Below are 12890 nucleotides of genomic sequence, written 5' to 3'. Positions count from 1 at the left end.
ACAGGTGGGAGGCAGTATCTCAGTGTGGTTTTACACTGCATTTCTGTAGGATAACAGTTTTCATGCTATACATCAAAAGGTATTAGAAATGATGGTAAAGTGAGAATTACGAATCCTCTTGATTAGTCTTTGCATTGAAAATAAATACCAGCCATATTTTTTTTCATTATTTACTCATCATTGGTTTGGATCTTCTCAATGTAATGGTCAGAACTTGTGAAATTATTACTCATTATTATTATTTCTAGACTATGTTAACCTTTTTGCCTGAATTTAATAGTTACAAATAGTGAGTAAATATTGCTCCAAAAACAGTGATATATTCTACTGCTCAGTGTGGAATAACATTGGTCTCAGAAGTAGAATATCAAGGACTAATTTAGCAAAGTACCATTAGTGCATACATGATTATTCTTATTTTGAAACTCATACAAGTCATTGTATTAGTTTCCTAGATCTATCATAACAAATATCACACACTGGGTGGATTAAAACAACAGAAACATATTATTCTAACAGTTCTGGAGGCTAGAAATTTGAAGTCAAGGTTTCAGCAGGACCATGCTCCCTCTGAAACCAATAAGAGAGAATCCTTCCTTTCCTCTTGTGGCTTCTAGTGCTTACCAGCAATCCTTGGTATTCCTTGATTTAGAGGTGCATCTCTTCAATCTCCTCCTCCATTGCCATATGGTCATCTTGTCATGTGTCTTCACATTATCTAATAAGAACACCAGTCATAAGGGATTAAGAGCCACTCTATTCCAGTATGATCACAACTTAGCAAATTATATCTACACTGACCCTCTTTCCAAATAAGGTCACATTCTGAGATATTGGGAGTTAGAACTTAAATATATCTTTTTTGGGTATGCAGTTCAATCCATGATAGTCATCAAATTTATAAAATTATCATTGAACAAGTTTATGAACAAGTTTACTTACTTCATTTTTCCTTCCAGGTATGCTACTCAGATCATTCCTTTAGTTAATCCTACACATGAGACCTTAGAATTGCAAGCAACAAACAGTAATCCTGAAAATTTTGTCTTGGATGTTAACAAATCATCAGTAAGTATATTTGGAAAGCGAAGTAACCTACCACTATTAGAGCATTTTTCAATTCTGATTTTGGAGTACACTGTGGGGTATTATCATTTGATTTATTAATAAGGTTTCAAATGCTTCAAATTTAAAAATAGAATTTATATACATACATATTTCCCCCCATTTTAATTGATCAAAAAAGCCAATATTGTGTCCATATAAATTTTTAAAATTCTATATGCCAGTGTCATACTCATTATCACTGGACTCTCAGTAAATTGGTTGTGCTTTATTGCTGACCATTTTAGTAATCACATTTGGAAACCATTTCCCAGTAGTATGATATTGTCTTAGCAATTTTTCTATGTTTCCAGGGTTCCAAGAGGCTAGTTCCTTCCAGCACTTGAGTTCCTGCCCATCACCTGTCCTCCACTTCCAAACAATGTGAAACAGCTCTGACACTCTCTCCTTTCTCTCCCCTATTTTCTCATTCCTTGGTCCCGAGCAGAGACTAGAACCAGTCAATGGGCCCAATCACTTATCTCCTCCCACAAGTAACAAAACAAGATCTGAAGGTTTAGCATCAATATCTTTATTTCCAAGCATATGATACCAAATATGCCCAATGAATACCAAAACCATGTTTTCAGGTAAACTTCAAAATGATAATTCTTTTTAAAATATTCCATCAACCCATTTGACAGAGATCACAAGTAGAGAGGCAGGTAGAGAGACAGGAGGAAGCAGTCTCCCTGTGGAGCAGAGAGCCCAATGTGGGGCTCCATCCCAGGACCCTGAGATCATGTCCTGAGCCAAAGGCAGAGGCTTTAACCCACTGAGCCACCCAGGTGCCCCCAAAATGATAATTTTGATAGATTTTTTTCCTTCAGAGGATCTCACAGTAAATCATGAAACCCTGTTAAGTAGATATAATATTTAAATAAAGGCTTTTACTATTTGCTACTTAATGATTAAGAAATCTACAATGTGATTTCACTTGTATCTTTTTTAAAAATTTTTTAAAAATTTTTTATAAACATTTAATATATTTTATCCCCAGGGGTACAGGTCTGTGAATCGCCAGGTTTACACACTTCACAGCACTCACCATAGCACATACATTCCCCAATGTCCATGACCACAACCCCCTTCTCCCAACCCCCCTCCCCCCAGCAACCCTCAGTTTGTTTTGTGAGATTAAGAGTCACTTATGGTTGTTCTCCCACCCAATCGCATCTTGTTTCATTTATTCTTCTCCTACCCCCTTAACTCCCCATGTTGTATCTCCACTTCCTCACATCAGGGAGATCATATGATAGTTGTCTTTCTCTGACTGACTTATTTTGCTAAGCATGATACCCTCTAGTTCCATCCACGTCGTCGCAAATGGCAAGATTTCATTTCTTTTGATGGCTGCATAGTATTCCATTGTGTATATATACCACATCTTCTTTATCCATTCATCTGTTGATGGACATCTAGGTTATTTCCATAGTTTGGATATTGTGTGCATTGCTGCTATAAACATTCGGGTGCACGTGCCCCTTCGGATCACTACGTTTGTATCCTTAGGGTAAATACCCAGTAGTGCAATTGCTGGGTCATAGGGTAGTTCTATTTTCAACACTTTGAGGAACCTCCATGCTGTTTTCCAGAGTGGTTGCACCAGCTTGCATTCCCACCAACAGTGTAGGAGGGTTCCCCTTTCTCCGCATCCTCGCCAGCATCTGTCATTTCCTGACTTGTTAATTTTAGCCATTCTGACTGGTGTGAGGTGATATCTCATTGTGGTTTTGATTTGTATTTCCCTGATGCCGAGTGATGTGGAGCACTTTTTCATGTGTCTGTTGGCCATCTGGAAGTCTTCTTTGCAGAAATGTCTGTTCATGTCTTCTGCCCATTTCTTGATTGGATTATTTGTTCTTTAGGTGTTGAGTTTGCTAAGTTCTTTATAGATTTTTGACACTAGCCCTTTATCTGATATGTCGTTTGCAAATATCTTCTCACATTCTGTCAGTTGTCTTTTGGTTTAGTTAACTGTTTCCTTTGCTGTGCAAAAGCTTTTGATCTTGATAAAATCCCAATAGTTCATTTTTGCCCTTGCTTCCCTTGCCTTTGGTGATGTTCCTAGGAAGATGTTGCTGCAGCTGACGTCGAAGAGGTTGCTGCCTGTGTTCTCCTCAAGGATTTTGATGGATTCCTTTCTCACATTGAGGTCCTTCATCCATTTTGAGTCTATTTTTGTGTGTGGTGTAAGGAAATGGTCCAATTTCATTTTTCTGCATGTGGCTGTCCAATTTTCCCAACACCATTTATTGAAGAGGCTTTTTTCCATTGGACATTCTTTCCTGCTTTGTTGAAGATTAGTTGGCCATAGAGTTGAGGTTCTATTTCTGGGCTCTCTATTCTGTTCCATTGATCTATGTGTCTGTTTTTGTGCCAGTACCATACTGTCTTGATGATGATGGCTTTGTAATAGAGCTTGAAGTCCAGAATTGTGATGGCACCAACTTTGGCTTTCTTTTTCAATATTCCTTTGGCTATTCGAGGTCTTTTCTGGTTCCATATAAATTTTAGGATTATTTGTTCCATTTCTTTGAAAAAAATGGATGGTACTTTGATAGGAATTGCATTAAATGTGTAGATTGCTTTAGGTAGCATAGACATTTTCACAATATTTATTCTTCCAATCCAGGAGCATGGAACATTTTTCCTTTTCTTTGTGTCTTCCTCAATTTCTTTCATGAGCACTTTATAGTTTTCTGAGTATAGATTCTTAGCCTCTTTGGTTAGGTTTATTCCTAGGTATCTTATACTTTTGAGTGCAATTATAAATGGGATGGACTCCTTAATTTCTCTTTCTTCTGTCTTGTTGTTGGTGTAGAGAAATGCAATTAATTTCTGTGCATTGATTTTATATCCTGACACTTTAGTGAATTCCTGTACAAGTTCTAGCAGTTTTGGAGTGGAGTCTTTTGGGTTTTCCACATATAGTATCATATCATCTGCGAAGAGTGATAGTTTGACTTCTTCTTTGCCGATTTGGATACCTTTAATTTCCTTTTGTTGTCTGATTGCTGAGGCTAGGACTTCTAGTACTATGTTGAATAGCAGTGGTGATAATGGCCATCCCTGCCATGTTCTTGACCTTAGTGGAAAAGCTTTCAGTTTTTCCTCATTGAGAATGATATTTGTGGTGGGTTTTTCATAGATGGCTTTGATAATATTGAGGTATGTGCCCTCTATCTCTACACTTTGAAGAGTTTTGATCATGAAGGGATGCTGTACTTTGTCAAATGCTTTTTCAGCATCTATGGAGAGTATCATATGGTTCTTGTTCTTTCTTTTATTAATGTGTTGTATCACATTGATTGATTTGCAGATGTTGAACCAAACTTGCAACCCTGGAATAAATCCCACTTGGTCGTGGGGAATAATCCTTTTAATGTACTGTTGGATCCTATTGGCTAGTAATTTGGTGAGAATTTTCGCATCTGTGTTCATCAAGGATATTGGTCTGTAGTTCTCTTTTTTGATGGGATCCTTGTCTGGTTTGCTATCAAGGTGATGCTGGACTCATAAAATGAGTTTGGAAGTTTTCCTTCCATTTCTATTTTTTGGAACAGTTTCAGGAGAATAAGAATTAGTTCTTCTTTAAATGTTTGGTAGAATTCCCCCAGGGAGCCATCTGGCCCTGGGCTTTTGTTTGTTTGGAGATTTTTTTTTTTTTAAGATTTTATTTATTTATTTGAGAGAGAGACAGTGAGAGAGAGCATGAGCTAGGAGAAGGTCAGAGGGAGAAGCAGACTCACCATGGAGCTGGGAGCCCGATGTGGGACTCTATCCCAGGATTCCGGGATCATGACCTGAGCCGAAGGCAGTTGTCCAACCAACTGAGCCACCCAGGCGTCCCTGTTTGGAGATTTTTGATGACTATTTCAATCTCCTTACTGCTTATGGGTCTGTTCAGGTTTTCTATTTCTTCCTGGTCAAGTTGTGGTAGTTTATATGTCTCTAGGAATGCATCCATTTCTTCCAGATTGTCAAATTTGTTGGCGTAGAGTTGCTCATAGTATGTTCTTATAATTGTCTGTATTTCTTTGGTGTTCGTTGTGATCTCTCCTCTTTCATTCATGATTTTATTTATTTGGGTCCTTTCTCTTTTCTTTTTGATAAGTCTGGCCAGGGGTTTATCGATCTTATTAATTCTTTCAAAGAACCAGCTCCTAGTTTCGTTGATTTGTTCTCTTGTTTTTTGGTTTCTATTTCATTGATTTCTGCTCTGATCTTTATGATTTCTCTTCTCCTGCTGGGTTTAGGGTTTCTTTCTTGTTCTTTCTCCAGCTCCTTTAGTTATAGGGTTAGGTTGTGTACTTGAGACCTTTCTTGTTTCTTGAGAAAGGCTTGTACCGCTATATATTTTCCTCTCCGGACTGCCTTAGTTGTGTCCTACAGATTTTGAACTGTTGTGTTTTCATTATCATTTGTTTCCATGAATTTTTTCAATTCTTCTTTAATTTCCTGGTTGACCCATTCATTCTTTAGACGGATGCTGTTTAGTCTCCATGTATTTGGGTTCTTTCCAAATTTCCTCTTGTGATTGAGTTCTAGCTTCAGAGCATTGTGGTCTGAAAATATGCAGGGAATGATCCCAATATTTTGACACCAGTTGAGACCTGATTTAGGACCGAGGATGTGATCTATTCTGGAGAATGTTCCATGTACACTAGAGAAGAATGTGTATTCTGTTGCTTTGGGATGAAATGTTCTGAATATATCTGTGATGTCCATCTGGTCCAGTGTGTCATTTAAGGCCTTTATTTCCTTGTTGATCTTTTGCTTGGATGATCTGTCCATTTCAGTGAGGGGAGTGTTAAAGTCCCCTACTATTATTGTATTATTGTCGATGTGTTTCTTTGATTTTGTTATTAATTGGTTTATATAGTTGGCTGCTCCCACGTTAGGGGCATAGATATTTAAAATTGTTAGATCTTCTTGTTGGACAGATCCTTTGAGTATAATATAGTGTCTTTCCTCATCTCTTATTATAGTCTTTGGCTTAAAATCTAATTGATCTGATATAAGGATTGCCACTCCTGCCTTCTTCTGATGTCCATTAGCATGGTAAATTGTTTTCCACCCCCTCACTTTAAATCTGGAGGTGTCTTCGGGTCTAAAATGAGTTTCTTGTAGGCAACATATAGATGGGTTTTGTTTTTTTATCGATTGTGATACCCTGTGTCTTTTGATTGGGGCATTTAGCCCATTAACATTCAGGGTAACTACAGAGATATGAATTTAGTGCCATTGTATTGCCTGTAGGGTGACTGTTATTGTATATTGTCTCTGTTCCTTTCTGATCTACTACTTTTAGGCTCTCTCTTTGCTTAGAGGACCCCTTCAATATTTCCTGTAGAGCTGCTTTGATGTTTGCAAATTCTTTCAGTTTTTGTTTGTCCTGGAAGCTTTTTATCTCTCCTTCTATTTTCAATGATAGCCTGGCTGGATATAGTATTCTTGGCTGCATGTTTTTCTCATTTAGTGCTCTGAATATATCATACCAGCTCTTTCTGGCCTGCCGGGTCTCTGTGGATAAGTCTGCTGCCAATCTAATATTTTTACCATTTTACATTACAGACTTCTTTTCCCGGACTGCTTTCAGGATTTTCTATTTGTCACTAAGACTTGTAAATTTTACTATTAGGTGATGGGGTGTGGACCTATTCTTGTTGATTTTGATGGGGGTTCTCTGCACCTCCTGGATTTTGATGCTTGTTCCCTTTGCCATATTGGGGAAATTCTCTCCAATAAACCTTCTGCTCCCCTCTCTCTTTCTTCTTCTTCTGGAATCCCAATTATTCTAATGTGGTTTCATCTTATGGTGTCATTTATCTTTCGAATTCTCCCCTTGTGGTCAAGTAGTTGTTTGTCCCTCTTTTGCTCAGCTTCTTTATTCTCTGTCATTTGGTCTTCTATATCGCTAATTCTTTCTTTTGCCTCATTTATCCTAGCAGTGAGAGCCTCCATTTTTGATTGCACCTCATTAATAGCTTTTTTTCTTTCAACTTGGTTAGATTTTAGTTCTTTTGTTCCTCCAGAAAGGGTTTTTATATCTCCCGAGAGGGTTTCTCTAATAACTTCCATGCCTTTTTCGAGCCCAGCTAGAACCTTGAGAATCGTCATTCTGAACTCTAGATCTGACATATTACCAATGTCTGTATTGATTAGGTCCCTAGCCTTTGGTACTGCCTCTTGTTCTTTTTTTTTTTTGTGTTGAATTTTTCCGCCTTGTCATTATGTCCATTTAAGAGTATGTGAAGGAGCAAGTAAAATACTAAAAGGGTGGTGAAGACCCCAGGAAAATACGCCTTAACCAAATCAGAAGAAATCCCAAATCGTGGGGGGGAGAAAGGGGATAAAAAGAGGTTCAGAAAAAAAAAAGAATTAAAAAAAACGAATAAAGAAGAAATATAAAAATTTATAAAAGAAAAAAATATATATATTAGATAAACTAGTTTAAAAATGTTAAAAAAGAAAAGGGTAAAAGTTAAAAAAAATTTAGCAGAAGAAGAAAAAAAATTGAAAAAAAAATTAAATTAACTGCAAGACTATAGAATCATGGGGAGAAAGCCATGAGGTTCGTGCTTTGCTTTCTCCTTCTCTGGAATACTGCTGCTCACCTTGGTATTGAAACTGCACTCCTTGGTAGGTGAACTTGGTCCTGGCTGGATTTCTTGTTGATCTTCTGGGGGAGGGACCTGTTGTAGTGATTCTCAAGTGTCTTTGCCCCAGGCGGAGTTGCACCGCCCTTACCAGGGGCCGGGCTGAGTAATCCGCTCGGGTTTACTTTCTCGGGTTTACTTTCGGGAGCTTTTGTTCCCTGAGCGCTTTCCATAGAGTTCCAGAGGACGGGAATGAAGATGGCTGCCTCCAAGTCTCTGGCCCGGGTGAGACGAGAGCTCGGGGCCCCACTCTTCAGTGCGCCCTCAGAGAATAGCGCCCAATTACTCCTGTCTCCCTGGCCTCCGGCCCCGCTCCGATCTGACCGAGCCTGCGATCTGTTCAAGGTAACCCCGAGCTGAGAGCTCATTCCTCGGCTCTGTCTCTGTAGCCGGCTTCCCCGTTCTAATACCTGTAAGCTCTGCGACACTCAGCCAGCCCCGATCCTTCTGTGACCCTCTGGGACCTGAGGCCATGATGACCCCTCTTGGGCTTTACCCCGGTTAAGCCTCTGGAGTGATGTCCCTCAGTGGAACAGACTTTTAAAAGTCCTGATTTAGTACTCCGTTGCTCCGCCGCTTGCCTGGAGCCGGCCCCTCCCCTCTGGTCTATCTTCCCGTCGCTTTGGATTCACTTCTCCGCCAGTCCTACCTTTCAGAAAGTGGTTGATTTTCTGTTTCTAGAATTGCTGTTCTTCTCTTCGATCTCCCATTGGATTTGTAGGTGTTTGCAATCTTTAGATAAGCTATCTAGCTGATCTCCTGCTACCTGATGTAGTCTCAGCCTGCTACTTCTCTGCCCTCTTGTCTCCTCCCCCCTCATTTTTATCTTAATACCTATCTCTTATCAATGAGTGGTTGCCATTTTATAGTATCATGATATGAAATTAGTTCTTTACTGCATGATGTGTCAGATTAGGTACCACTAATTATTATATTGCTAAAATTGCATATATAGATTGTCTTAGAATAACTATACTAAAATGTACACACATGCTTGTATTACTTAACACTGTATTTTCCATAAATTAAACAGAATATGGTGGTCAGGATATGGTTTATAAATACCTGAAATTCCTCAAAAGAAAGTGGTTTTTATATTCTTTACATCACCACTTTTACAAAAGAACATGAACTGTGGTCCAAGAGAAAACAAATGTTGTATATTTCAGGTGTCATCTTATATTACATAATGAAGAACATGGACTCTGCTTTAACATTTTAACCATGGTTTCTCGTCCATTCATTCCTTTATACATTTGTCATATATACTTTTGAGCTCTGAGTATGCATTTAACTTGAATATTGTAAAACAACTCAAAAATAAATTTATAGATGAGAAAAATACTATTATATATTAGAGAACAAATAGGAGCACACATTAGTGGTAATGATAATAAATGGAAAGACTATATATATATATATACACACTCATACTTATATAATTTTATATATGTATACACACATGCATATATAATTTTTTTCTTGGTATTCATGTTTACATAGGTAAGGATTTTTTGTAAATTTTATTTTATTTAAATTCAATTAACATGTATTGTTAGTTTCAGAGGTAGAGGTTAGTTTCAGTTGCATATAATACCCAGTCCTCATTGCATCACACATGCTCCTCAATGCCCATCACCGAGTTACCCCATCCTTCCACCCACCTCCCCTCCAGCAATGCTGCTTGTTTCCTGTCATTAAGAGTCTCTTATGGTTTGTCTCCCTCTCTGATTTCATCTTATTTTATTTTTCCCCCCCTTTCCCCTTCTCTTTTTTGTTTCTTAAATTCCATGTAATGAGTCAAATCGCATGATAATTGTCTTTCTCTGACTGACTTATGTCCACTTAGCATAATGCTCTCTAGTTCCATCCACATCACCACAAATGGTAAGATTTCATTTTTGATGGCTAAGTAATATTCCTGTGTGTGTGTACGTATACCACATCTTCTTTATCCATTCCTCTATTGATGGACATCTGAGTGAATGCTTTTTTAAATATGTTATTTCTATTAGTGTTAGAAATAAGATTCCTAGGTCAAGGAAGGGTGTAGACATGAGTGATTTTACACCATTTGCCAACTTTTGTTTAACAAGTGGACAGTATCTGTTACATTGCTCTTTTTCCTCATGAGTATTTATTTATTTATTTATTTAAATTTATTTTTTATCATTATTTTTTATAAACATATAATATATTTTTATCCCCAGGGGTACAGGTCTGTGAATCAGCAGGTTTACACACTTCACAGCACTCACCCCAGCACATACCCTCCACAATGTCCATAACCCCAACCCCCTCTCCCAACCCCTCTCCCCCCACCAACCCTCAGTTTGTTTTGTGAGACTACGAGTCACTTATGGTTTGTCTCCCTCCCAATCCCATCTTGTTTCATTTATTCTTCTCCTACCCCCTTAACCCCCCATGTTGCATCTCCACTTCCTCATATCAGGGAGATCATATGTTAGTTGTCTTTCTCCGATTGACTTACTTTGCTAAGCATGATACCCTCTAGTTCCATCCACGTAGTCGCAGATGGCAAGATTTCATTTCTTTTGATGGCTGCATAGTATTCCATTGTGTATATATACCACATCTTCTTTATCCATTCATCTGTTGATGGACATCTAGGTTATTTCCATAGTTTGGATATTGTGCGCATTGCTGCTATAAACATTCGGGTGCACGTGCCCCTTCGGATCACTCGTGGGTAAGGATTTTAAAATATTGATGTTTACTCATAAATCCTTCAATAAGTAAGCATAGACTGATTATCAAGGAAAATAATGATGTAAAAAACTTGCTTCCCGGGGCGCCTGGGTGGCTCAGTGGTTTAAAACCTCTGCCTTCGGCTCAGGTCATGATCCCAGGGTCCTGGGATCGAGCCCCGCATCGGGCTCTTTGCTCTGCAGGGAGCCTGCTTCCTCCTCTCTCTCTCTCTGCCTGCCTCTCTGCCTACTTGTGATCTCTCTCTGTCAAATAAATAAATAAAATCTTTAAAAAAAAAAAAACTTGCTTCCCATCACCTATATACTATGGAAAATTTCAAACAGTTGCAGAAGTTGAAAAAATAGTACAGTGCACAAACTTAAACCTTCTATCTTGGTTCTTATGTTAATGATTTGCTACATTTGTTTTCTTTCTCTTACATTTCTTACTGTTCAGTCTGAAGGTAAATTATAGGCATCATGCTATTTCAACACTAAGTACTTCAGATTATATTTCATAATAGCATAATTAATATCCCACATCATCTAGTATCCTGTCCAAATTTAACTTTACTCAGCTGTTCCGATAATCTTTCTCTCTTCAGCTAAGATCCAGTGTAAACTCACATATTGGAATTGGCTATTATGATGACACTTGCTTGTAATTAAATGTTTGCAAGTTTCCAACAGGTCCTATATTTAACATAGTATTTATATCCCATTACACTAAACCAGTACGTTTGCTACAGATAAATTGCAACCAATAGTGTTTATCTTCCTTTCCTTGAAACCATGGGATTTTTCAGTGAATTTTAGGTGAAAATAAAGGAATTTTATTGAGTTACTGTTTGGTTATATACACTACCTCAATCTGCACCATATGCTTCTGACATATATTTAGGGAAGAGGAATTTGAGGCCAGAGAATCTAAGATACTTAAACCATGTGGTTAGTAAGTGGTAGAACTAGAATTAAAATCCAAGTTAATGTAGTAGTATGTGGTTTTTCTAATGAAGCAGATATTTCTTTATATCTATCTATCTATATAGAGAACTTTTTTCATATTTGCTAAATTAAAAGAATATATGAAATACAACTTTTTTTTTGCTAAAGTTGATATTAAAATTAATTTGTACTCCTTATTTATACATAAACTTAACTTATGAACTCTCAGAGTGAGAGCCAGCCTGAGATAAAAATATTGCTATAGATAAACCACACATATAAAGAGTAAGGAGGTGACTGTTATAAATATAACAATAAATTGTGTTTGTATTCCATGGTCATTATCAGAGCATTATTATTAAACACTAAGTGCTATATTCTACAAGGATTCGAATGACACTACTGTATTGCAGTTTTATATTTTCAAAAGTTATTGTGAAAAATACAGTAGTGAAAAAAATGAACTTTTCAGACATATGCCTTTTCATTTTATCATTCTTTTTTTTTAAAAAGATTTTATTTACTTATTTGACAGACAGAGATCACATGTAGGCAGAGAGGCAGGTAGAGAGAGAGGAGGAAGCAGGCTTCCCACTGAGCAGAGAGCCCAATATGGGGCTCAATCCCAGGACCCTGGGATCATGACCTGAGCTGAAGGCAGAGGCTTTAACCCACTGAGCCACCCAGGTGCCCCTCATTTTATCATTCTATAAGAGTTGATGTTAAATATTATATTATTCGCAGTGTAGCAATTTGATGGAGTTTCTGGCTTCTTTCATAATCTCTAGAAAGGTAACTCATTCTAATACTGCTCAGACTCAAGTTATTCTAACAGGTCACACCTTGAGTGTGTATGTGATCGGACAAAAAGGAACACTTCAATGTATACTAAAGAAACCTTCCTTACATCTATGCTTACGATCAGTTCATCTCTTTTGATATCATCAGGGCTAAAAGTTAGGTTCTCGGTGGTTTCACATGTATCTTGGGGTGATTTATAAACTATAGGTTCTTAAAAAAAATATGTTTATTTCTGTTACTTAGGGTTCTTACTTAGCTTATATGGGGTTCTTACTCAGCTCTAAAGATTCATCCTGATTTCCTTTTATAAAGCAAGTAACTCCATGTGGTCATTGCCTGGAGGAAGAACATGGGGTAAACACTACTAAACACTGTTTACTGTGGCCATTATACCAGTCTTCGCCAAGCAGACATACTAAGAATGGGTAGCACATGCAAGACAACACACTAATCATACGAAAATCAACCTGGCATATACCTAGCATGCCAAGGTCCTGGCTCAAACAAAAGCATTGATTTTTTTTTTCTCTCTCTGAATTTACATAGCTGACCGTCTCTCCTCACTCCATCAAAGAGATATCTGTTCACTTTTTTCCTTCGGCTCTTGGAAGAACTGGTCATCAAGTTTCTATCACCTTCTGCTGTACTCAGGTATGATAGACTATTATTG

General features: G+C 37.7%; 1 protein-coding gene across 1 annotated transcript in view; it reads left to right on the top strand.

Annotated features, from left to right (window-relative positions):
• CFAP47 (cilia and flagella associated protein 47) overlaps nt 1-12890 on the top strand; it is a 544336-nt gene that overhangs the window by 410828 nt on the left and 120618 nt on the right. The window contains exons 57-58 of the mRNA XM_047716464.1: nt 960-1068; nt 12767-12871. Of these exons, the coding sequence (XP_047572420.1) occupies nt 960-1068; nt 12767-12871 (214 nt within the window). The remainder of the gene's footprint in view (nt 1-959; nt 1069-12766; nt 12872-12890) is intronic.

This window comes from Lutra lutra, chromosome X (genome assembly GCF_902655055.1).
Source record: "Lutra lutra chromosome X, mLutLut1.2, whole genome shotgun sequence".
Classification (NCBI taxonomy): domain Eukaryota; kingdom Metazoa; phylum Chordata; class Mammalia; order Carnivora; family Mustelidae; genus Lutra; species Lutra lutra.
Note: the sequence above shows the minus strand (reverse complement) of the source record. Positions and strands in the feature narration are given on the sequence as shown.